Source organism: Raphanus sativus, chromosome 8 (assembly GCF_000801105.2).
Source record: "Raphanus sativus cultivar WK10039 chromosome 8, ASM80110v3, whole genome shotgun sequence".
In the NCBI taxonomy this organism is placed as follows: Eukaryota; Viridiplantae; Streptophyta; class Magnoliopsida; order Brassicales; family Brassicaceae; genus Raphanus; species Raphanus sativus.
Genome location: NC_079518.1, coordinates 1,460,676 through 1,486,041, shown reverse-complemented (window position 1 = coordinate 1,486,041; position 25,366 = coordinate 1,460,676). Strand labels below are relative to the sequence as shown.

General features: G+C 37.2%; 7 protein-coding genes and 2 pseudogenes across 7 annotated transcripts; 3 read left to right on the top strand and 6 right to left on the bottom strand.

Annotated features, from left to right (window-relative positions):
* Positions 1-6: 6 nt before the first annotated feature.
* LOC130498774 (leucine--tRNA ligase, cytoplasmic-like) lies at positions 7-3,032 on the top strand (annotated as a pseudogene).
* Positions 3,033-3,137: 105 nt separating this feature from the next.
* Positions 3,138-4,794, top strand: LOC108830948 (paired amphipathic helix protein Sin3-like 4). The gene is made up of 5 exons (XM_056992370.1): positions 3,138-3,614; positions 3,693-3,876; positions 3,976-4,246; positions 4,341-4,471; positions 4,622-4,794. Exons 3-5 carry the CDS (start codon positions 4,027-4,029, stop codon positions 4,679-4,681), a joined length of 411 nt encoding a protein of 136 aa, XP_056848350.1. The 5' UTR covers positions 3,138-3,614; positions 3,693-3,876; positions 3,976-4,026; the 3' UTR covers positions 4,682-4,794.
* Positions 4,773-5,846, bottom strand: LOC108830950 (glucuronoxylan 4-O-methyltransferase 1). Its single transcript, XM_018604519.2, has one exon. The coding sequence runs from the start codon at positions 5,745-5,747 to the stop codon at positions 4,899-4,901; it is 849 nt and encodes a 282-aa protein (XP_018460021.1). The 5' UTR covers positions 5,748-5,846; the 3' UTR covers positions 4,773-4,898.
* A 62-nt stretch (positions 5,847-5,908) lies between these two features.
* LOC108830949 (probable serine/threonine-protein kinase At1g09600) lies at positions 5,909-9,332 on the bottom strand (annotated as a pseudogene).
* A 246-nt stretch (positions 9,333-9,578) lies between these two features.
* Positions 9,579-10,589, bottom strand: LOC108830942 (60S ribosomal protein L21-1-like). The gene is made up of 2 exons (XM_018604511.2): positions 10,294-10,589; positions 9,579-9,970 (listed from the first exon to the last, which is right to left on the bottom strand). The coding sequence occupies exons 1-2, from the start codon at positions 10,528-10,530 to the stop codon at positions 9,713-9,715; spliced, it is 495 nt and encodes a 164-aa protein (XP_018460013.1). The 5' UTR covers positions 10,531-10,589; the 3' UTR covers positions 9,579-9,712.
* A 474-nt stretch (positions 10,590-11,063) lies between these two features.
* On the bottom strand, positions 11,064-12,599 carry LOC108830941 (transmembrane emp24 domain-containing protein p24delta3-like). Its single transcript, XM_018604510.2, has 4 exons — positions 12,266-12,599; positions 11,644-11,856; positions 11,482-11,558; positions 11,064-11,384 (listed from the first exon to the last, which is right to left on the bottom strand). Exons 1-4 carry the CDS (start codon positions 12,503-12,505, stop codon positions 11,240-11,242), a joined length of 675 nt encoding a protein of 224 aa, XP_018460012.1. The 5' UTR covers positions 12,506-12,599; the 3' UTR covers positions 11,064-11,239.
* Positions 12,600-12,940: 341 nt separating this feature from the next.
* Positions 12,941-14,030, bottom strand: LOC108830940 (germin-like protein subfamily 2 member 1). Its single transcript, XM_018604509.2, has 2 exons — positions 13,737-14,030; positions 12,941-13,659 (listed from the first exon to the last, which is right to left on the bottom strand). Exons 1-2 carry the CDS (start codon positions 13,852-13,854, stop codon positions 13,115-13,117), a joined length of 663 nt encoding a protein of 220 aa, XP_018460011.1. The 5' UTR covers positions 13,855-14,030; the 3' UTR covers positions 12,941-13,114.
* Positions 14,031-15,953: 1,923 nt separating this feature from the next.
* Positions 15,954-22,342, top strand: LOC108830939 (pectin acetylesterase 1-like). The gene is made up of 12 exons (XM_056992155.1): positions 15,954-16,152; positions 17,048-17,130; positions 20,107-20,236; positions 20,310-20,383; positions 20,482-20,568; positions 20,662-20,786; positions 20,868-20,928; positions 21,019-21,072; positions 21,147-21,224; positions 21,603-21,705; positions 21,821-21,966; positions 22,106-22,342. Exons 1-12 carry the CDS (start codon positions 15,954-15,956, stop codon positions 22,154-22,156), a joined length of 1,191 nt encoding a protein of 396 aa, XP_056848135.1. The 3' UTR covers positions 22,157-22,342.
* A 1,252-nt stretch (positions 22,343-23,594) lies between these two features.
* LOC130498684 (transcription factor MYB61-like) lies at positions 23,595-25,238 on the bottom strand. The gene is made up of 3 exons (XM_056992238.1): positions 24,968-25,238; positions 24,744-24,873; positions 23,595-24,603 (listed from the first exon to the last, which is right to left on the bottom strand). The coding sequence occupies exons 1-3, from the start codon at positions 25,098-25,100 to the stop codon at positions 23,808-23,810; spliced, it is 1,059 nt and encodes a 352-aa protein (XP_056848218.1). The 5' UTR covers positions 25,101-25,238; the 3' UTR covers positions 23,595-23,807.
* Between the last annotated feature and the right edge of the window lie 128 nt (positions 25,239-25,366).

Sequence of the window (25,366 nt, the reverse complement as noted above, 5' to 3'; positions counted from 1 at the left end):
GTTATGCTTACCATAGACTGAGAGGTGCCAACGTTCTCCTTCCGTTTGGTTTCCACTGTACCGGTATGCCGATCAAGGCTTCTGCGGATAAGCTGTCTCGTGATATCAAGCAGTTTGGAAACCCTCCTGTGTTCACCGAGAGCAAACGAGCTCTAGAAGTTGAGGAGGAGAGTGATGCATTAGCTTTGCCGGATCAGTTCAGGGGGAAGAAGTCAAAGGTTGCTGCGAAGTCTGGTGGACAGGTTTAGCAGTCGGAGATTATGCGCAGTTTTGGTCTTATTGATAGTGAGATAGCGAAGTTTCAAGATCCTTATGAGTGGTTGTACTACTTTCCCCAAGTGGCTGTTGAAGATCTCAGAGCGTATGGATTGTGTTGTGACTGGAGAAGGTCGTTCGTGACTACTGATGTTAATCCGTTCTTCGATGCCTTTGTGAGGTGGCAGATGAGGAAGTTAAAATCTATGGGGAAGATTGTTAAGGACCTTAGGTACACGATATTCTCGCCTTTTAATGGTCAGCCTTGTTCTGATCATGACCGTGCTACTGGTGAAGGTGTTCAGCCTCAAGAGTATACTCTCATTAAGATGGAAGTAGTGCAGCCGTTTCCTGTGAAGCTAGGTCCTTTGGAAGGAAAGAGGGTGTTTTTGGCTGCGGCTACTTTGAGGCCTGAGACCATGTACGGACAAACAAATGCATGGGTGTTGCCTGATGGGAAATATGGAGCGTATGAAATCAGTGAAACTGATGTCTTCATCGTTACTGAGAGAGCTGCACTCAACCTTGCCTACCAGAACTTCTCAAAGATCCCTCAGAGGCCTTCCTGCTTGGTTGAGTTGACTGGGTATGATCTGATTGGACTCCCTTTGAGTTCTCCTCTGGCTGTGAAGGAAATCATCTATGCTCTGCCCATGTTAATCGTTCTGAGAAACAAAGGTACTGGGATTGTCACCAGCGTGCCTAGTGATGCCCCTGATGATTACATGGCTCTCCATGACTTGACTGCCAAGCCTGACCTTCGAGCCAAGTATGGTGTGAAAGATGAGTGGGTGCCCTCTGATATTGTACCGGTTATAAACATCCCGGGGTATGGGGATAAGGCTGCCGAAAAGGTCTGCTTGGATTTGAAAATCAAAAGTCAAAAGGATAAGGAGGATCTTGCAAAGGCTAAGAAGTTAACGTACCTGAAAGGATTCACCGAAGGAACCATGCTTATTGGAGAGTTTGCTGGTAGAAAAGTTCAAGAAATCAAGCCTATTATCCAGACGAAGCTCATAGAGTCTGGCGAGGCAATTGTATACAGGGAACCCGAGAATCCCGTGATGTCAAGATCGGGTGATGAATGTGTTGTTGCTCTTACAGATCAGTGGTTCATAACGTACGGCGAATCAGAGTGGCGTCAGATGGCTGAGGAGTGCTTATCAAACATGAATTTTTACTCTGAAGAAACAAGACATGGCTTTGAGCACACTTTGAGCTGGCTCAATCAGTGGGCTTGCTCACGGTCTTTTGGTCTTGGGACGCGTATTCCTTGGGATGAACAGTTCCTTGTCGAATCCTTGTCTGATTCTACTCTTTATATGTCCTATTATACAGTTGCCCATATCTTCCACGAGGGAGACATGTATAAAGGCAGCAAGTCTTTGATCAGCCCTCAGCAGATGAACGATGATGTTTGGGAGTATCTCTTCTGCGATGGTCAGTACCCGAAATCGTCTGACATTCCGGCTGATGTTTTAAGCAAGATGAAGCAAGAGTTTGACTACTGGTACCCGCTAGATCTTCGAGTTTCAGGAAAGGATCTAATTCAGAATCACTTGACGTTTTTCATCTACAACCACGCTGCACTAATGGAGAAACATAACTGACCTCGTGGTATCAGATGCAATGGTCACATTATGCTGAATTCTGAAAAAATGTCAAAGTCAACTGGCAATTTCAGGACACTGCGACAGGCTATTGAGGAATTCTCTGCCACTGCTACAAGGTTTTCTTTGGCTGATGCTGGTGATGGCGTCGACGATGCAAATTTTGTGTTTGAAACTGCAAATGCTGCAATCTTGCGCCTGACAAAAGAGCTCACATGGATGGAAGAGGTTCTGGCTGCTGAATCCTCTTTGAGAACGGGCCCTCCATCTACATATGCCGATAAAGTGTTTGAAAACGACATGAACGTTGCTATCAGGTTGACTGAAAAAGCCTACAAAGATTGTTTGTTTAGGGAGGCACTTAAGAATGGGTTTAACGACTTGCAAGCTGCTCGAGATGAGTATAGGCTCTCCTGCGGCACTGGCGGCATGAACCATGACTTGGTACTGACCTTTATGGATGTGCAAACACGCCTCATCGAGCCAATTTGTCCTCATTTTGCCGAATATGTTTGGAGGAAGCTTTTGAAGAAGGAAGGCTGTGTGGTAACAGCAGGCTGGCCAGCATCAAATGAGCCAGATTTGGTTCTCAAGGGTGGTAACAAATATCTGCAGGATTCTATCGTTTTAATGAGAAAGCTTCTACCAAAACAGCTCTTAGGTTCCAAGAAGGCTGCTAAGAAAGGTGCTCAAGTAACAGCAGTGGCAGACTCGAATCTGATAGGCCTCGTATATGTGAATGAGCAGTTTGATGGGTGGAAAGCTCACTGCCTCCAGATTCTGCAAAGCAATTTCGACGAACAAACCAGTTGTTTTCTTGCCCCTGATGCAGAGATGCTTGCTGAACTAAAGGAGATATTGCAGAATGATGGACAAGCAGCAAACTTCAAGCAGTTTCAGAAGCTTTGCATGCCTTTTCTCAAATTCAAGAAGGATGAAGCAATAGCACTTGGCGGTCAGGCTCTGGATTTAAAGCTACCTTTTGGAGAGATGGAAGTTCTTCAGAGTAACATGGACCTGATCAAACGGCAACTTGGTCTTGAAGAGGTTGAAATCTTATCTGCAAGTGACCCTGATGATGTTGCTAAATCTGGTCCAATTGCTTCACTCCTGACACAGAATCCGCCATCTCCGGGCAGTCCAACCGCCATCTTTGTTAACCGGTAAAAGCTAGTTAAATATGACAAATCTTCATTTTATGTGTTTGCTAATTGAACCGCCATGTATGCTCTTTTTTTTTCTGGTCAATTAAAGTACCTTCCTGCATCACAGATAATTCAAAAGAAAAGCGTGGGAAATCTTTCAACTACAAGTCAGAGGTTGAAGAAGGTTTTTTGGGAGTTTGCAGAGTTTTTTGTTTATATTTACTAGTCAGATTTTATACTCTGTTCTTTCTTATCAATAACATAATCAGTTTTATCTAAATTTCTTATATTATTCGAGCTTTGTCTAGTTTCTTGCTATAGATTTTTTTTTTCTGTCTAGGCTCAGTAGAAAACAATAAGGAACATTAAAGAGTTCATATTTGGTAACATTGTGTCAACTATGGACAAAAGGGTCTATTTGATTCGGAGTCTGATCCATCTCTATAGCAAGGGATAACAAAATGCCTTAGTCTTCCTTCTTGTTTCTTCATGTACCCTTCACACAAGAAGCCTTTAGAGAACTTGTCTTCTACTTCCCTATTCACATCATGCACAAAGTCACTATAGAAAGGAAAACAAGTCCATTACTGAGGTCTACCAGGAGGTATGTTTGTAGACCTTTTCATGTTATATTGTTTTTTTGTTGCCTTTCTAGTCTGATTTTGATATGCTTATCTTGCAGGTGGCTATCCTTTTCCGGGACCATCATGATTTGCTTGTGGAGTTCACTCACTTTCTCGAGTTCACTCACTTTCTCCCTGATACTTCAGGAGCTACCTCTACTAATGATATTGTAAAAATGTCTGTACGTGACCGAGGAGGCATTAAGTCTCTTCCCACCATGCGAGAGTCGAGACTCTGATAAGGTTCCTCTCTCTGTGATTTTTATTTCTCTTGAAGTAATTTGTGTTATGCTATTGGATATTCGGTACTCAGAGCTGTCACTTGTTTGTGCATTGTTGCAGAAAGACCGGACCATTGCTTTACATTCTGACCGTGACCTCAAAACTGAACACATGGACCAAGACCAGGAGAGATATTTGTTGAAAGAAACTAAAGAAGAGGTTAGACGCATTGACAGAAAGAATGATTACATGGATGACCAGAAAGGGCAGTTCCTCCACAGTAAAAAGCTGACACTAAGGGATGGCGATTCTAACGAAACCTCGAATCAGGGTAGAGAAGGAGACAAGTTTTGTGGAGCCATTGCCACTTCATCTACGAAAGATGATAAAGGTTAGCTAGAAAAAAGTAGATGATAATCGATTTCATGCAGCCTTGTCTGCTAATTCCTTGTGTTCTGAAATTGACTTTTGTCTTGTTATGACAGGACATGTCCAAGAACTTGCTTTTGTTGATCGAGTGAAGGCAAAGCTTAATACCTCTGACTACCAAGAGTTCTTACGATGTCTTAATCTCTTTCCAAAGGAAATAATCAGCCAACCGGAACCGCAGTCTTTGGTATGTTTGATATGACTGACCTTAAAGCTCCTCTCTGCAAAGTGAAATTTGAGAAGATTATGACAAATCTTATGGAATATTATTGTATAAGGTGGGCAATTTATGCTCTCTTTTTTTTCTGGTCAATTAAAGTACCTTCCTGCATCACAGATAATTCAAAAGAAAAGCGTGGGAAATCTTTCAACTACAAGTCGGAGGTTGAACCGTTGAAGAAGGTTTTTGGGAGTTTGCAGAGTTTTTTTGTTTATATTTACTTGTCAGATTTTATATTCTGTTCTTTCTTATCAATAACATAATCAGCTTTCTCTAAATTTCTTATATTATTCGAGCTTTGTCTACTTTCTTGCTATAGACTTTTTTTTTGTCTAGGCTCAGTAGAAAACAATAAGGAACATTAAAGAGTTCAGATTTGGTAACATTGTGTCAACTATGGACAAAAGGGTCTATTTGATTCGGAGTCTGAACCATCTCTATAGGTAGGGATAACGAAATGCCTTAGTCTTCCTTCTTGTTTCTTCATGTACCCTTCACACAAGAAGGCTTTAGAGAACTTGTCTTCTACTTCCCTATTCACATCGTGCACAAACACGTCGGTCTCTCCTGCCCGCTTCCGGTTCCTTGCCATCATCCCCGCCGTGTAAATTGCTGTCATCCTCCCAGGAGCCTCGTCGTAGTAGCCAGTGGGTGCATCGACCATGATTAGATCCCAACTAGTCTCATAGATCTCTGCAGGCAGACCCTTGAGTGCTAGCTGACACATTGAGTACCTTGGATCTCCAACGGCTGTGCATTCAGGTCCTTTCCCAACTTCTATGAGATTCTCTGCTTGGTTGACTTTACTATCATATGTTACATGGTATGACTCCAGCATTGGAAACCGTCTCTTGATCTGTTTTATCCAGGCCTCATCTTCTTCAAGGAATACTGTTCGGCCACCATAGTTGAGAGAGCTCCACATGAGGCTGTCGTGGCCTAGACCAAACACCAAGAAGTTGCAGGGTGACTTCTTCTCGAGTGCTCTACTGCTGACAATTATTTCCTTGAGCGTTTGTTGCGGTGTGATCACTGAAGTAGAGTAATGGATCAACGCTTGCGCCAGGGAACGTGGTAGCTTATTGCAGGCACCAGCGCAACCCTTTGATCTCGTCTCTTCTCGAGTCTGGTGTTCCTGTGAAGTCGTAAGAGTTGATCTAACGATGAAGATGAGAACCAAGGCCGCGAAAAGACAAACGAGGAGAAGCTTGAGCTCGTGGGTTTGACTTGTTCTAGTCCTCATTGTGTTGTGTTCTTGAGAAGTTCCAACCTGAATCCTAAATGATTATAGATATATGCTAATGAGATGAAAGAGGAAGTTAGGTTTATGCTTAGACATTAAGGGAAGGGGAAACTATAAGTGTACTTGAGAAAGACAGAGCAGCTAACTTAAGGTTCTGCAAATAAGCAAACAAAGAAGAAGCCTTTCTATTCAAGTTTACTGGTGGTTGGCCGCCACTTAACATTTCAATTACACAGACTCGCGTAATACAAGTAGTTAAAAAAATTATAAATAACGAAGAATCAAATAAATTACACAATTTTAGCTTTCATCTTTACACAAGACTTCACCATTAGATCAATTGACTCTACGTTGTAAAACCTCAAACTTTCTTTCTCCTTCTGATAACCCCCAAAAGATTCTTGTCTGATGCCATTTGCAGCAAGAGACGCTTGAGTCTGTCCCTATTAAGTCTTCTTATCCACTCAAAGAGCTAACTGAATCTCTCTTTCATATGCTTTCAACATTACATCTAAGTTTCCTCCTGCAGAAACTATAATGCCCCTGAGATGTTCGTTCATTCTCTCTGTTTTTTTTCAACTGTCACCCTAAACATGGCAAATAAAATAATGTGGTTAGCCCACAAAGAGTTTTACTACATAGCAAAAGCACTATTATGGTCAACATGTTCTTCTTACCTCTGGATTGTTTGTCTTCTGTAGAATCTTTGGGTTTAACCAGCAAACCTTGTGACCCATCACCATCTTTTTTGTTATTGTACCTATCTTCAAACCACCGTGGATTTGCTATAGCAAAATGTGATGCATCTCTAGCAGCAACCGAGTTTGTGAATTTTGTCAACTGGGCTGATCCACGTTGCACAAAAGACCGTTGCATCCTCAGTTCTTTTCTAGGAAGAGGAGACCGACTCGAACCCCTTACCATAACACTCTTCAGCGCTGCATCTTCATTAGGATTGAACTTTTCACTCATGCCTGTCTGGTTATTCTCCTCTTGGCGTTTCTTTTAATAGCAAGAAAATAAACCAAAAGTCAAGATTACATGAATATAAACATTTAATATGTCTATGATGCTAGAATGATCATACGTACTTGTATTGATGCTAATAACTCGGCATTGGCATCTGGAGCCGGCACAGCTTTGGATTCTATAGATACTTGTTTTGATTCAATCTGTTTACTGTTTGTGCCTTTCTTTCTGGTGAATAAAGAAGAAAATGGGATGGCATCAGTGTTCATTTAAGGCATAGAAGAGCCATGTTTAAGTAGAGAATCTGAATCTTACCGTCTTGCTTCCTCTTTTTGAAGCTTCACATCAATTTCCTTTCTCGGTTGATACTTTGGTAAACTTGATGGCTCACTTGCAAAAGGTTTTGTAGTAAAGAACTGATGTAAAAGAACAAACGTGTGAGAAAAGAAAGATATATAGACCTACTACTAGCCATCAGACATGAAGTGTTTCATAGCTTTTACCTCGCTTTGAAGGGCATTAGCTGTGGTTCCACGGGCATCTGGCTCAACAGCTAGAAGTACTTCCACTAAAGCCAAAGCTGAAGATGGAAGACTCTTAAAAGTCTCAGCTACACACCTCTTATAAGGCTGCTGAGGTTTAAAGACGGTGGCATGTGGGAGTTTCGATCCTTTCCAATACTCTTCAGAAGGTGATCCACAGAGTTTGAAGATCTTGTGAAGCTGTTCAACCTCTGTTCTTCCAGGCATGATAGCCTTCCCGTTAAAGAGTTCCGCTAGAATGCATCCTGTGCTCCACATATCCACAGCAACGCCATAGTCCGTCGACCCGAATAAGAGCTCAGGTGGACGGTACCACAGAGTAACAACACGGCTGGTAAGAGGCTGCTTCTGGTGTCCACCGTAGAAGTTAGCAAGGCCGAAGTCTCCGATTTTGAGATTGTTGTTATGGTCAAGAAGCAGATTAGAGCCCTTGATGTCACGGTGCAAAACGCCCCGGCTGTGACAATGTTCTAAACCATCAAGCAACTGTTTCATATAGCATTTAATCTGCACCAAACACAATATGTTACATGAGAACCAACCACAAAATAGCATGGTTCTAAAAATTGCTTAGACGGTTAAAATCCGATATAAACGACTCAATCGGTTTAAACTATTTTCAATCGATTAATATCGGTTTAAATTAGTCTAAATTAGTCTAAATCTATTAAATTAAATAATAATGTTAATTTATATTTAATTTTGATAATTTAACAAAATAATTTTATAACTAAAATCTAAAACTAAAATATCATATATAAATGTAAAATATATATAAACAAAAAACTAGTTACAGTACTATATAATTTTTTACTAAAAAACTAGTTACAGTCCACCAAATTTTTTGAACATTGCATAATGATAACCTCAATAGTACTATATAAATACTAGTAGTACCTGTGCCTCAGAGAACTTAACACCAGGGGTTGAAGCAAGGCCTGCGAGATCATGTTCCATATATTCAAATATAAGATATATGCTTCCCGATACCCTAGAAGTGATCAAACCCTCAAGCTTCATGACATTAGGATGGTCAAGCCTACGAAGGATGATTATCTCTCTCGCCATGAACCGAACACTGTCTGGATCCATATTAGCAAACCGCACTTTCTTCAATGCTACTAACTGGTTCGTCTCTAGGTCCCTGGCCTTGTACACACTGCTATACGTCCCTTGCCCAATCTAAACAGTAAACCAAACAATGTCAAATCAAAATGATCTCAACATAACATATATAAACAAAAGGGTGATCTGACCTTTTCCAACTTTTTGAAGGAGTCAGCCTTGCGTGGGATCCAACCATTGATAGCTTCACCAGCAACTGAAGCTAGCCAAGAAGGCCAACCAGCCACAACCTGATCACCTCTCTCTCCATTACTAACACTTGTTATCCTAGTCATCTTAGGTTGTTGCGGTGCTCCGAGTCTGTTGGTGTCGATGGTGGGCCTTCTCTGGAACACAGACCTGGAAGATTTTCTCTCGAGGTTCACCTTCGAGACCTCACCAGATGATATTGGTGTGGAGTTTGTGGCATCACTGGGTATCAAAACCGCCAATGTGGTATCGAGGTCGTTGATAAAACCGTCGGAAGAGGATCCTACGTTAGCTATTCTGGAAGAAAAAGAGTTCTTCTTCTTCCTGGAGGGTTTAGTATTATAAGGCGTGCTTCTTCTCTCCTTGGCATTGTTGGTGTTGTCGTCGATGATGGTATCATTTGCTCGTGCTCCTTTAGAGCAGCTGCAGCCCATAATAATACGGAGAGTATTAAGATTATACTCCCACCACAAAGGGTTAACAAATGTGCTTTTGAAGAAAAAGATTTGGAATTAAAGAAACAAAGGAAACACTTTGATCAATAGAGATGATAGAGAGATTGGGTATAAGAAAATTTTAGGGATGAAAGGAGGTTTCTTTCTCTCTTAATCTATTTTAGGACATTCAAAGTGCAAAACAGAATAACAGAAATAAAAAAAAACTACAGAAGGAGCTGTTTCTATCTGTTAAACTACAGAAGGAGCTGTTTCTATCTGTTGTCTTCTAGAGAAAGTAGATGAATGACAGAGATAGTCCACTATTCACGGAGGAGACTTTGTTACGAGAGAAATAGAACATACCATTCGTAAATTATATAACTACTACACTTACTCTTTGAGTTCATCAGTGTTGAAAACAAGTCAACGGGTGGTGTTTTAGTGACCGCCACGTGGAGCTCTATGGACCCCAGTTCAACGACATTCCAAATCAGGCCAAAATATATAAATAGTGGGTTTGAATGGGCTAATTGGTTGGACAAGGCACATTTGGAAACTGTAAAACACAATTGTATCAATAACAAAACTTCTGCTATATAATAAAATCATGTTCTTGATTGAAGACGAAAGTCTTAAGTTGCTACAAAAGACATGAAGGAAAGATCGAAACACGCAAAACACTGGGGGGAAAGGAAGTAGAAAACTAATAGCCTCCTTTGAGATCGTTGACGACGTCGTAAGGGATAGGAGTGACAGTCTCCAAGGTCATACCCTCAACCATGAATCCTGGTTTGGGGCCTTTAGGCTGCCTCTTGGTGCTTATTGTCTCACCTTTGGCTTTGGCCGCAGCCTTGAGCTCATCGTTCTTCTTCTTTCTTAGCTTGAACTCTTCTGCGCACCTTGACTGCTGCACGTGCTCCACACGCACGTGAAGCCTCTTCTTTATGATCCTGTTGCCAATCTGAAACATAACGATAAACAAGATTAATACACACTAACAGAACTTAACACTGAACACAAAATGACACATTGCAATAACCATGAAGCCAAACATATTATCAAATCATTAATTCGATCAATAAAATTACTTTTAATGCACAAAGGAATTATTGATCAGAGACAATGCATGTTAAGGCCTGAAGAGAGTAAACTATTAATATTTTACGAGCTCTAATCTTAATTCAACAAATACTATTACCATCAGTGTGTCGGAATCACGACAAGAACAATAAGAGACTCTAAAGTAGCAGATACAATACATAGAAGTGAGTTCTTTGTTCAGACCTGTTTATTGACTTCGACACCGACAGCACGTTTGGTAACGTTCCAGACACGACCGGTACGACCATGGTAGAACTTGTGAGGCATACCCTTGTGGATCGCACCATTCACCTTAACATCGACGTAGTCACCAACCTTGAAGGTCCTGAGGTAGGTAGACAATGGAATTGTACCCTTCTTCCTGAACCCCCTCGCGAACAGATCTCTTGTTCTAGCACGAACTCCATGACCTGCCGGCATCTTTTTTCCTGCTACAAGTAAAAAACCCTAGGGAGCCGCCGAACCAGTAGAAATGAGGAAGACGCTTATATTGTGTGTGTGTCTTTTGAGCTTAGGGTTTATTTAGTGGGCCTTGTCTTGTATGTGGGCTTACTTAGTTTTATTCACTTCCTAGATTTGGGCTTTACTGTAATCAATAATTTTATCTTATGACAAATAAATTTTGATAAAGATAAAACGTGTGTGTAGTAAGCCCATTTGCTCCACTTTTGACAATTGTTTTTAATGTTTTTATTTTAGGATATAAAGATTTCGAAAAAAAATGTGGTAAAAAAAAGATTTCGAAAAAAAATTATTAACAATTTTATATACTAATGAAAATTAACAATTTATATAAATTCTTACTATAGTACACGTGAATTATCATATGGACTTTCATAAAATTGTTTAAAGTGGTGCAAAATAAAACCGTAAAACATGAATCTTATAAAATTGTTAAAACATGAATCTTATTAAATTGTTTATTGTACAGTAATCTATATAATTTTTATGTGATACAATAATAAGTTGATGTAAATAAATAAATAAAAAAGAGATAGAACATGTTTAGGCTTATAGCCCTTAACTAACATAAGGTGCAAAAATATGTAAACAAGAAAGAAAAGAGAGGAAAATGAATATGGTTCCTTTAATTAGAAACTCTTAGAAGGAAGTGGATGAGTCAAAAAGCTTAGATAAGCTTCTTCTTCTCAAAGTAATGCTTCAAGTAGACTACCTGTAATCCAGAGACAACAATGCAAATGCCCAGCGACATCATACTGCACCAAGCTACTCGCGAGTTCGTTTTCTCACTCACTGTCCTCATGTCTGCTTCTCTACAATTTTTGCCCATTTTAAATTGTTCCATGAGAAACTAGAATCAGTAAACAACGTAAGACAAGTGAATATGCATGCAGCTTAGTAAAATTTTACTTGTTTCTTAGGTAGATTAGATTTTCATGGATGGCTTCGACTGCGCCTTCAAGTTTCCTAATCTCCAGCTCCACTCCCTACGTTAAACAAGCAGCATATTTAAATGTCCTGAAGAAACAACCATAGGTACATAACATAACATAGTATAGTATAAATATGTACCTCGAGCTTCTCTTTCTTAGCAATAGAAGCCCAATCCTTAGTAGCGATTCCAGTTTTCCATTCAACGTTGATGCTAACGTCCTTGTTGCCGTGACTCTTTGCATCTGCCCAAAAGCAGGCTATGTAGTTCCCTGATTCTTTTGTCGTAAATGCAAATTCTCCATGCGTCACGTTTTCTGAATGGTGCAGATTGTTTCCGTATGGGGACGTCACCTACAACACAAACCAAGTAATTAATGATATACTCATCTCCTATAAAACTATGATCATCTTAAAATGCCAATTGGTTCAGACAAAACTATATCAAGATCTTTCGTTCGTTAACAACCATTACTTGGTGAAAATGAGATATAGTACCATTATCACTTAAGAGTTGAAACTTAACGTAAATTTAAATTAAGTTAAATTTATTATAGCAAATCAAAGAAAGACATGCAAAACATCATATGATCATCACAATTGTCCTAATAAGGAAACTTGGACCGAGAATCTCAAACGTTTAGAGGGAAATAATCTTATGGGATCAGTTGTAACTTACGGATCAAGTAACACAACATACATATTCAAATCACTGAACAACCGAGAAGATGACGATGATGATTCCGAGCCAAAGACAATTTACCTTGGCGGATATAGTGGGTTTGATGGAATGATCCTCGGAGATGATGATGTAATCGGCCAAGACGACAATATTGCTCTGTATTTCTTCAGACACGCACTTTGTTCCCGAGGGAGGCACGTCTAGCCAAATCGTCTCACCGACCGGAACCATAATGAACAGAAGGAGCGCTGTCGTGAGACCGTGGCGCATCTTAGCAGACATCTTCGTCATGGAGCTTTCAAACTTTACTATTCTATTCATCGATCCGTGTCTTGTGGTTGTGACCAGATCTTTGCTCTAAGTGTTTTTTTTTTCTGTTTGTTCGTTCTTCTTTATTTTGTTTTCTTGGGGCTTATGGCATTAGCCCATGGGCCGTTTATGTTTAATCTTCCGACAACAGATTAATATTTGTGAAACGGATATAAACTTGGTCTAGTCCGTGTAGAAGCAGACAGATAAAGTCTGCAAGGATCTAATTAGCTGGCCATATGATATACACACTTAGGTTTGAAAGACGCAGCACATGGGGGAAGTAGAAAATTTGAATCTTATCAATTAATTAATCAGTTTTATTAGGCCCATACGTGTAAGTCTATCAAGTTGATTATTTTATATGATTAAGTAGCTTACCTGCTTTCATATTATATTCAAAGTTTTAAGCTAAGATCAACATCACCTTACCTGTTTCTAGTCAACTTTGGAAAAAAAAAATCAATTTGGATTATACAGAAAATAATGCATGAACTCAAATTCACACTCAATGATCAGTTTATTGGGTTTTTATTACACAAGATAAATAAACAGAAGTGAAAATCATTCCTTAAGAAACACAGAACCGAACAAAAATCCTGTAATGAATATGGAGATGGATCATTTCTTGGGCTGGAACCTGCTTTTAATGTTCTTAACAATTCTAGGAGTTGTCTGAAAGGCCTGAGACAAGATCTCATCAGGAACAGGAGGCGTCGAACCGAACAGAGTAGCCCCAAGAGACTGAGTTCCAGGGAGCTGACTATTGAAAGCAGCGATGACAGCGGCAGGGACACGACCGTTGTTCTTCTGGAAATGGACAAGTCCTCTGGGGAAAGCGAAGACGTCGCCTTTCTTGAGAGACTGAGAGATGAGCCTGTTGGCGGTGGTGAGGAACCCGACGTCGAGGGTACCTTCGAGGACGTAGACGACTTCGGTGGCGCGTGGGTGAGTGTGAGGCGGGTTCAAGCCGCCTGGCGCGTAGTCGATGCGAGCGAGGGAGACGCCGAGCGTGTTGAGTCCTGGGATGGTCATCACGTTGGCTCCTGTGACCAAGGCGCCGAATGTGTTGTTGGTGAGACCTGGGTTTGCTATTCCTTGCGAGAAGAAATCGAGTGATGTGACGTTGGCTGCGTCTTTGCAAGGGAAGCCGTTGACTTTGATTCCTGAAAGTTTGTTAAAAAAAAAAAAATCAAGAAAATGAAAAGATGAGATCAAGATTTTAGGGAGAAGTATTTATTACCGGAGGAGAGATCAGCGACGCAGAGGTCTTGGAGCATGTCGGGATCTGCGGAGACTGTAATGAAGAGGAAGGCGACGAGGCAGAGGAAGATTGAGAGGAATGAAGTTGGTGAAGCCATTGTTGATGGTTAATGGTGAGACTGTAGCAGTTGGGAATGATCGTTTTATAAAGAGGAGAGAAATTGAAGAAAGGAATGACTTTTCACGTTGAGAGACAGAGAGGGATAGAGAAGCAAGGAACATGCCTCTTGCTTTTATTTCCTTCTATGACAAAATGAAAAGTCAAAGGTCAACGAATACTAAAACGAATGGATCAGGGCTATGGTATTGAAATAAATGGCCTACACTTGTTTTGGTCTTACACGTAACACGGTTTATGGACATTTTATTAATTTACGGAATAATTAGGAGAATTGGAATATTATTATTACCTAATGTACTATCAAGTAATGTTTGTCTTTACTCTCTTAGTCTTATCTGTATTTATTATCGTTGAGAATTTGATGATTTTGCACAAATATCCTCTGACTTTTAATGGCTTTTGCTTCTTGCTCCGAATTTCTGTATTTATTCAAGCTACGCGTCGCCTTTAGTGGGCTGGGCCTCTGTCTCCGTAATTTAAGTTTGGGCTTTAGTTGTTACTGAGCCTATTCGGGGGTAAAGCTTGATTTTCTAGTGCAATGTAGAGAGTAAGAGAAATGCTGTTAAGTAAGGACAAGAGCAGGTTTTTGTTATAATTTTCAACTTATAAATCTCAAAAGAAAAATATCTCTCATATGACTGGTAACTAAATGGTAGTTCGAGTGGGCAAGCCCACTACCATCCCCGGAGTGGAATGTCAAGGTCCCGGTGGCCCGTGTAATTGTTTGCAGCCGCAGGGATTCGAAGCCGGATTATTGAGCATCATAGCACTACGCTAGCCTTCAGCCGGACATCGTCCTTACCACTAGCCCACTTACACGGGTTTATGACTGGTAACTAATGAGTAATGATCTTCCCTCCGCTCTCTGGTGTTCGATTTTTTGAAAAATCGTTATTCTAACGAAGTTGACCAAGATTGTTTCTTGTTTCCAATTTCCAAGTTAACTAAATGAGATAAAAGACCTTTTTGACGTCACGAAAGGAAAGAGTGTTAATTACCTCAGGCTGGGGTCATCGCCAAGCGGAGAGCAAGGTACTTGGTTTTCAAGAACTCTCTCTTAAAGATAACGTGAGATCAAAACCAAAAGACTCGGTTACTATTAACGAGATCATGATTACTACAATATTGTTTCTAACACATGTTTTTGGATTTAAAAGCCTGTAAAATCACTTTCAGAAATAATGCTGCACTTGTTGGAAAAATAAAACACAAGGGGATTGCTTTTTAGCTGTTGAAGAGATTATTAATTAGAAAGAACAGAAAAGTCAAGCTCATAGACTCTGATTATATATCGTTGTGACAGAGAGAATCGTAATTATGATATGTTTATTTTGCATTATTTCCATCAAGTATGGTTGAGGTTGTCACAGAAAGGCAGTACCATAGAGATTCCACAAATGTACTTGTATCCATTTATTCACCCCAAAAACTAATAAACAATGATAAGTGCTTTCCATTAACAGATATTTTATCTTGATTGATAAATGATTGGTTCTGCGTTAAGCTCATATGGTTAGTTTTCCCATCAGGACCTTATTTTCCAAGTATTTGATCTCCAAAAAAAAAAATCCCTTATTTTCCAAGTGTACCATAAGCATTTTTAACAATTTAAATAGCAAAAGACCAAACATGTGAGAGCAACAATATTTGGTGGAATTCATTTGCTAGTCTTGTGTGATTTACTGATTTTAAGATGTTGTAAAACTGTAAAAACAAGATAATAACAGAATCCTTACCAACAAAAGAGATCTTTGAAACCTCCGAAGCTAATCTGATATGTTCTGTACAGTCTGTCTGTCATAATTTTTAATATCTGGTAAATTATATATGGCAAGATCATGCAGAATTCTTTACTGAAGAGTGCAGAAGACAAAAAAGATTCTATTATATCTTTCATGTGACTCTATGATAGCATTTGTCTCTCTCTGATCTTTATTTTAAAATTGAGTTTTCCCATATCAAAACGTTTTCTAGTTTATACAAAGGACCATGAACCAATTCGATGCTTTCTTCTCCGCTTATATATACTGACCACTTTGCATACGTCTCTCCATGTTCATTTTTAGTGAGAGGAAAATGAATGCTATTTTGTGGAGTTGGAGTCTCACAGGACTCTTTCTCTTGAGCATTATTGCAAATGGGGTAATGGGTTCTGATGAAATGGACTTGTTTAACAATTTCAGTGGCACAAATATGTTTCAGAAACAAGATGATGGTGCAGATGTTCTGATGGTAGGACTCACTCTGGTCCAAACAGCTGCAGCTGAAGGAGCTGGTAAGTCTCTTTCTTCCATTTTGTTACAGATCTAGACTTCGAATGTTTCAAACTCTTTTTCCGTCGGTTTGTTTCTGTGAACAAAAAAATCAAATTTTTTTTTGTTCAACTAGAACACATCTTCCAGGTTTTGAGAAAATAATTTACATAAAACGTTGGGTTTGACTTTTCCTTTTTACATTTTTTAAAGAAAACCAAACAATACTACAACGTCCATCATTGATATTGATGTTTCAATTTTAGTAAAAAATAAATTACATTATAACATGTATTTAGGTTAATTAATAAAATAATTATATTATATAGAGTGCACCTGGTCTAGCAAGTTTTGATTCAAAAAGAAAAAAATAACTAATAGATTAATCTAAACTATGTTGGTTTATAAAGAAATATAATTAAGTGTTGGTTCGTTTATTTTCTAAACAGTCAAATCAAGAAAATAATTAATATATAGATACATGTGGATATAATTAACTTTACAGTATAATAGTGTATTTAATTAAAAAACTTATAAAAATTGGGTCCAAAAAATATTTATGTTTTAATAAGAGAGATTTTACTCTAATATATAAAATGTAAAAGCACAAACACAACCAAACATTGGAGATCATATTTTCATCATTACTATTTTATTGAAACATTTTTTAGACCATAATTAATCTCGGTCTTTTAATTAGGGTTTTTAGCTTCAGTTAAGAGACGATTTTTAATTTTTTTTTTAGATTTTAACTAATAAAAATTAAGAACTGTTTATTAAATAAGAGATTTAAAAACCGTTTTTTAGTCGAAAATGTAAAAAAACAAAAATAATGTCAAATAATGAGTTAAGAATTTCTGCTAGAAAACCAAGGTTAGTCATGGCCTTAACTGATATTGACTAACTTTGTTGTGGCAGTGTGTCTGGACGGGTCAGTGCCTGGATATCATTTGTATCGTGGGTACGGTTCAGGAGCAAACAACTGGATCATTCAGTTGCAGGTTCGTACATAAGATATAGTCTTTACCCTGGATGTCTATATGTATGTCTATATATATATATATATATATACACATATATACCTGGCAGCGTATAGTATAGCCTTTTCTAAGATCCAGTCACCATTTGAAATAATTTCCCACGATATCATAGCTGGAACCAATATAGTATTTAAATTTCTCTTGTTAGTGTAATGTGGTTAAGGTGTTTATAGTAATCCAAATTAGTAGCTCGAGAATAACAAAATAATGGAATAGACTCTACATAGTATATACTACCTATCTTTTTTCTGATAATCTAACTTTGTAGGGATAATACCAAAAATACTACTTCAATTGAAAAAAAGTTGGTCTATCAACTGAAAACACGACCGTCAAATTAGAAAAATACATTAAAACTTATGATGTGTTACTAAAAATACAACTGTTTCTATAAGTTGTTGTTATGGAAAGAGGAAGACAGATGGGCGAAAATGTACTTATGAGTTTAGATTGGTATATGTCTGCAGAATAATGCAATAGTAAGTTTTTGGAAAATAATTTATTAGTCGAATATAACACTTGAACAGTTGAGCTGAATAAAGTTTTTGAGAAAATAACTACAAAACGTTAAATTTTTGGTTCTAGCAAAGCCAGCTATATATGTGTCGTCTTTTACTTAAATTTCTAATACATCCAAATTAAGTGTATACTAGATTTTGACCCGCGCTTTCAAAGCGCGGGTTTATTTTTTTTTATTTTTTAAAATTGAAAAATATTTAGTAAATGTCATATTTTCATATATTTGTTTTTGATAAAAAACTTAAACTTTTTATCTTTCTTTATCGTGTTTTATTTTAAATGAGTATAGGCCTGAGCACAATATCCGGACCCGAAGAACCGACCCAAAAATCAGGGTTCCGAACCGATCAGACCCGGAGTAAATATCCGAATGAATTCTAAATTGCTATATCCGAAGAACCAGTCCCGAACCGAGAAATAAATGAGTACCCGAAGATATCCGAAATGTGAATATATATCTAAAAATATATGTTATAATTATATTTATAATTATTTTAATATTTTAAATTCATATTATAAGTTAACTATAGTAGTTATTTCGGTACTTTTGAGTATTTTTAGATAAAATATGATATTTTGGATAAAAGTTTACCCAAAAAAACTGTATAGAATGTATATTTTTGGTTACTTCTAGTTACTTTTGAGTAATTTGGATACAAAAATTTGAACCAAATCAGATACTTTGGTTACTTTGAGTACAAATAACCGAACCCGTTTTAGATACTTTGGTTATTTTGTTATTTTGTTATTTTTTCAGGTTCTTATGCATGAGAACCGAACCCACCCGGACCCGGAAAGATCCAACTCGAACCCGACCTGAAATTTTATAAGACCCGAATGGGGTTTAATTTCAAAACCCGAAAAATCTGATACCCGAAAGAACCGATTCGTACCCGAATGAGTACCCGAACGTCCAGGTCTAATGAGTATTTATGTTTAGAAAATTACACTTTATTTTTAATAAATTAAGTTGGTCTAACTCTGATAAGTTAATTTTATTATGTGGTTAATTTCTTAAATAAAAAAATTATATACTTTTAATAAAGATTTATACTTTTCAATGAAAAAATTCAAATTTTTTTTATGAATGTTTAAATTATATTAAAAAATAAAAAACATAATAATTAAGTGATTAATTTTTGTTCACTACACAAAATATTAAAAATGATTGAAAATAAATTATTTGAACTTGGAGAAAAAATAAGAATTAGATATGATTTATTAATCGGTCCAAATGGCCCAAGAGAGATCTGATGTGGGCAGTGGGCTGAATAAAAAAAAAGACACAATATAGATGTGTTATTAATATTATTTGATTGCAATTAATGAAATATGCAATGTTAATAAAGAAAATAATATTTTTAGTAAAAAAACTAATAGAATCCTGCTTTAATAGTATAAATAAGATCTTAACCTATGAAACATATGTATATATACTGTAAAAAGCTCGTAACAAATTTGGAATATACTCTTGAATATTTTTATTTTAAAAATATCTGTTTTGTAACAACCATTCATTGGTTCAAAAAAAAATTCTTTAGTATGATAATTATTTTATTTGAATTGTAAAATAGATCGATTGTAGAACAGCTCGTATCAAACTTGGAATATACCTTTGGATATTTGTATTTTAAAAATACCCCTGTTTGTAACAACCACATATTCGTTAGTAAAAGAAAGTATTTAGTAAATGATATAAAATGAGTTCAGGGTGTAGGTATTGTATATTAGAGTTTAGGTTATTAAGGAAGTGAACCCAAAGCATAAGTAGGGATGTATATGGTTCAGCTAATATATTTTGGGGTTTAGTTTCAACGTTTTGGGATTGGACCTGAATCACTAATATTATATCCCACTTAATATATTGTATATAATATATAGTATAGATGCATCTAAATTTACTATTAATGTGGGTTGACATCTCTAGTATTGTTCTGAAAGTGGGCTTATTTTATATGACATTCAATTTTAATCAACGTGTGGGCTTTCAAAACAGTTTTGTTACCGAACCAAAAATTTGCAAAAACCAATAGATTTAGGAGAAATCGCGTAATATCAAAAATACAGGATTGCCCTTAATGAAGGGGTCGATTTCTAATAAAAATGAATGGCACAGGTAGTAAATAAAAGGGTATTTTAAGTAAAAAGATCAATAGGATCCTGCTTTAATAGTATAGATATACTGGACGTCGTTATTTTTCGTGAAACTTAATAAACATTCTGAACGGGACAATATAGCAGAATCACGTGAAAAAACATGCTAAGCTTCATGAACATATACGAACATTACACATTAACACAATTACTTAATATTTATCTTTAACATTCCGCATTCCGAGTGGGCTATTAGGCAAACTGGGCGGCTTCTATACCTCACCACCTAATCGCTAAGGCCAATTTTTTTTTTAAAAAAAAAAGGGGGGTGCGTGGTGTGACAGCATAGAAGATTGTCAGAACCGTAAAAGGAGTCGTGTTGGTTCGTCTACTCTAATGGAAACACCGATAGAGTTTAAAGGAATACTAAGCAATAAAGCCGCTGAAAATCCAGGTTTTTTTCTCAAGATCCCATATTGTAAACAATAATGTGATGTAGCTTATTGGACGATTCTCATGCTGCGCAGACTTTTACAATTGGAATAAAGCAGTAGTTCGGTATTGTGATGGCGCATCCTTTAGCGGTGATAGCGAAAACAAGGTTAGCTAAAACCATAAAAACATTTGCTTGCTTGCTTTGATTGATTATATATTTCATTAGTAACTAAACTTGAGATTCATATGGTTGATTACAATTAGACGGCACAACTTCAGTTTAGAGGAAAGCGTATATTTTTAGCCGTCATGGAAGATTTGATGGCAAAGGGAATGTGTCATGCCAAGCAGGTACTTAGATTCTATATTTTGCTTCTCGTTTCAATATTTCTTAGAACCCTAATAAGTTGGTAATAAATGTAATTATAATATTACCTTTACAAGGCTTTGCTCAGCGGATGTTCTTCTGGGGGTCTTGCAGCGATTTTACGCTGCGATGATTTCAGTAGTCTGTTTCCTCCTACCACCGAAGTTAAATGCATGAGCGATGCTGGTTTCTTCCTCGATGCGTGAGTAATTTTTTTTGTTTGGTTTTTATTTTCCGATTTTAATATGTATTAACTGGTTTTGTGTCTTGTTTGTAAATGAAGGGTTGATATATCTGGAGCTCGTTCTATAAGGCGTATGTATTCTGGTGTCGTAAACACCCAGGTACGAGTAAAAGTGTACAGCGTTACGAAGTCTTGATGATGATAGAGATGGTTGAAAGCTAACCAAAAGTATTTTTTTCTTAACTTCTAGGGTTTACAAAATACGCTTCCTCTCACATGTACAAGCCATCTTGATCCAACTTCGGTATAGATTTCACGTTAGCTGTTTTCTTGTGTATGGTTCCTAATTTTACTTAACTTGGTTTCTATATTTCACAGTGCTTTTTCCCTCAAAACATAATCAACCAAGTCAAGACACCGTTGTTTGTTCTCAACTCGGCATTTGATTCGTGGCAGGTAACTTTCGATCTCTGCTTTCATTTTCTCGTTTACTATAGATGATAGATCATGGGGTTTGCCTTGTCTTTAACTATTTTTTTTGTGGTTTGGGTGAAATTTTAAATTTATGAACAAGCATAAAAAGAGAATAACAAAACTCGAGCAAATTGCTATTTTTAGGGTTTTTCTTAAGCATGTGAATCAAATAAATTAGTGCATTCATAGGATCATTTTATAAGTCAACCGATACTCTTATATCTACACTTCTTGATTTATAAGCCCCAACCACTGACGTCCCGTGACATTCATCTACTCACTCGATATGAACTAGTAGAGCTCGATAGCATTATTTCTTGATTCTAAGTCAACCCGAACACTATCTATTTTTCTATGCAGATTGAAAATAGCATAGCTCCACCATCTGCTGATCCGAGTGACAGTTGGCATAATTGCAGGTCCAACTTCACGTGCAACGCCTCTCAGATGCAATTCTTGGAAGGTAACTAATGATGTTTCAACTAAACATACCAATCTCTGATCTAATGTGTTATTTGAAATAACATGAACATTATAACTCTCCACAAGCTTTTACATTCTAACAAACCGACTTACAGGTTTCAGAATGAGCATGTTAGATGCCTTAAAGACCTTTTCGATGTCAAACAAGAACGGATTGTTTATTATCTCGCGCTGGGCTCATTGTCTAGCGCAGAGAAAAGATACTTGGTTTCCTGGAAACTCTCAACCGGGTGAAGATAAGGTGAGAACAAAAAAACGCTCTTGAGTGATTTTATTAAGTCTTTTATACATTGTTTTGAACACATTTTCTTTGGATTTCAAAGCCTGTACAATTACATACAAAATAATGTTTATGCCTTGTTGTTGTAACAAAAAAACAGGGGATTGCTGTAGTTGTTGGAGATTGGTATTTCGAAAGAGCAAAAGAGTAAAGTTAACAGACTGATTATCACTGATTCACTGTGATAACAAGATACATTGTTAAGGAGATGTCTGTTTCACTTTATTCCCATAGATAATTGTTGAGTTTTTCATTGGAAGGCTGTGAAGGGATTCCATAAATGTATTTGTATTCATTTACTCAGCCAACAAATAATAAAAATATGTTCTTTGATCTTTTTTTTTAAGTTCTTTGATCTTTAATTCTAAAAGAAATTCCCTCAACAGATAATACTCAATCCGTTCCCGAAAGTAAGATTTTCTAGAGTTTTTACGTTTATTAAGAATCTAATAAATATTTACATTTTAGTTTACTATTTATTTTTCTATACAATTTCCAATAACTATTCACCAATCAAATTTAATCAATTGAAATATTCACAATTAATATTTCTCAAAAGTATACAGAAGTACCTTAAAATATAGAAAATCTATCTTTGTAGAACAAGAATAAAATCTAGAAAATCTTACTTTCGGGAACGGAGGGAGTATTAGTTATCTTGATCGTTTTTTTACTAACATCGTCGTAAAAAATAAAGTAAAAACACTTACTTTTTTACATAACTAGTCAAATTATTGCGCTAGGCTGTTTGTCTTGTTTTTAAAACTATTTTTTTTTTTAAATGGCTGTTTTGGATTGGAATCCTATTTGTGTTATAGAGTAAATCAACTTTGACTTTCGAATAACAAAATGAAAAAAAAACATCACATCATTTCATGTTTATTAAGGTCAAATCCTCGAACAATAGTTTTTAACAGATTTTTTTTTTTTTTGTAAAATTATTGAACTAACTGAATTTTCTACGGCGAAAGAACATTCCGACGGCGGCCAAAACATAAGCATCGGGTCAATGGGGACAATTCCAATTCTCTGATAAGTCTCTTACAAAAGCACATACACGAGAGGAATACTAAACCAAAAGACAGACTCTTTTCCCCAAGTTATTATTGCCAGAAATTTTAGGGTTTTGATTCCTAGTCTTTCATATATGTGATCAGTCATTAAATTCATTATATTAGTTCCAAATTAGAAATAGAATATTTTAGCAAAGAAAACTAAAATATACATATGAGAAATATTTATCTCAAGTTTGAAAAAGAAAGTAAAAATTACATTGAAGATACTCTTTTATTAGAACATTTTCTACAAAAAGTGTCACTTCTTATTAGTTGAGCTAATTCCCACATTAGTTTACTAATTATGTTTTGCTTTAATTATGTGTTTTCTTTGTGTCTTCTCTTTTGTCTTGTAATTAATCACAGGTCTGGAAAATGGTGAAGGATGTGACTCTGGATCACAACTCATTCACAGAAACAGACAGAAACTGATTTATTACGTTCATCATTGTTCTTCAACAGAGTAATTGCAAACTTAGACATGAAACCATCAAGAGTACTACTTACAGATCATCATCTTAACAACAAAACAAAAAATAAATGAACATATATAGTACTATGAGACTGAAAGGTTTGCAAAAGATAGAAGAATATTTGACGTATAAAACACACTTAAAAAATAAAAGACAGCTCAATTTTCACCCCCATGAATATACAGAACACTTAAAACTCCACTCTACGTATGTGTATATGGTATATGTTTTTTGTTCTATACATCTGTTAGAATTAAGAGAAAAAAAAATATAGCTAAAGGGACTGACCAAAAGAGACGGCCATTCTCTGAAGATCCTTGGAGAACACGTCACTAGCTTCAGGTGTGCCTAGATTCTCGTTCTGGCTTTGGCTCCAAGGATCTGCCATGTTGGAAACTTTGGCTAAGTACTCTGCCTCTGATTTGATGCAGATCTGCTGAGAGTTTTGGCTCTGTACGGTGCTTCCATTGAAGAACGGTGTGTTCAAATACTCTGACCATTTCACTTCTTCAAAGTTATGATTAGGTTTAACTACTGAAGAAGAAGGGTTTGCGATTGGCCATGAGAATCCACCGTTATCGAAGAAGTTCGAGGTGTTGTTTGTCTGAAACTCCCAGTTAGATGCTGCATGATCGCCTCTGGAGACAGTACTCGAACTGCTGTCCGGAGGGAGACTAATTGAAGGCTTTACGCAAACCTGAGTCTGAAAGACAGACCCAACCATGTTTCCGGGGCTAAACTGCCCCGGAATCATCGTACAGAGAGAAGACTCAGGTGTAGCAGAGAGTCCTAGGTTGGAGTTGAAGTTAAGCTTCTGAAGACCGAAGTAGTCTGAGAAATCAGATGGCCTTTCGAGGAAGAAGTCTTGGTTAGTTGCAGCGGATGAACTAGGAGACTTGTGGTCGTTGTTGCTGCTTCTTGTTGGTTTGTCTTTGTCAACTTCGGAGATGGGTTTGTGTGTGTTCGGGTCAATGCCTCTTTGCCTCAGTTTCTTTTTTATGCTCGAGTTCCATAGATTCTTGATCTCGTTGTCGGTTCTTCCCGGAAGTCTAGCCGCAATCTGTGACCATCTGATTAAAAAAAAAAAAAGCCAAAAAAACAGAGAACGCTTGTTACATATCCTCTGTTAAAACAGAGCAGAGTCAAAAACAGAGTAGATACCAAAACAGAGGATTCTCAAGACTTAAACATGATCCTCTGTTATTATTACCTGTTTCCGAGGACAGCGTGAAGCTCAACGATGAGACTCTCTTCCTCAGGAGAGAAAGCTCCTCTCTTTAAATCAGGTCTCAAGTAATTTATCCATCTCAGTCTACAACTCTTTCCACATCTCTGCAAACCTGTAGCAGACTCTGACTTTTAGTTTACAGAAAGGTTGATTCTTTTTAGCTTTATGGTTTTTTTTTTGCTCCTGAGTTAAGGAAGAAATGTTACCAGCGAGTTTAGGGACAGAGCTCCAGCAGCCATGGCCATGAATGGTGATGTGATTGAGAAGCTTCTCGTCTTCTTCAGGAGACCACAGCCCTTTTCTCAGCTTTTGTTTGTAACAGCAAGAATGTCTCCCCATGTTTTATCAAAGCTGCAATGCTGTTTAAAGGAACAATGAAAGAGAAGAAAGCTCTGTTTTTTTTTTTGCTTTATATGAACTTTTGAAGGGATAATGGAATCTGAGGAGAAGAAAGGTGGAGAAAATGAAGTAACAGATCTTCAGAGAGAGAGATAGTATTAATAGGACTAAGAAAAGTCACTTTCTTCAGAATAGTTTGTTGAATTTTTATGTTCTCTCTCTCTCTCTAGAAGTTCTGTGCCAGAAAGTGTGTATTTTTAAGCTTT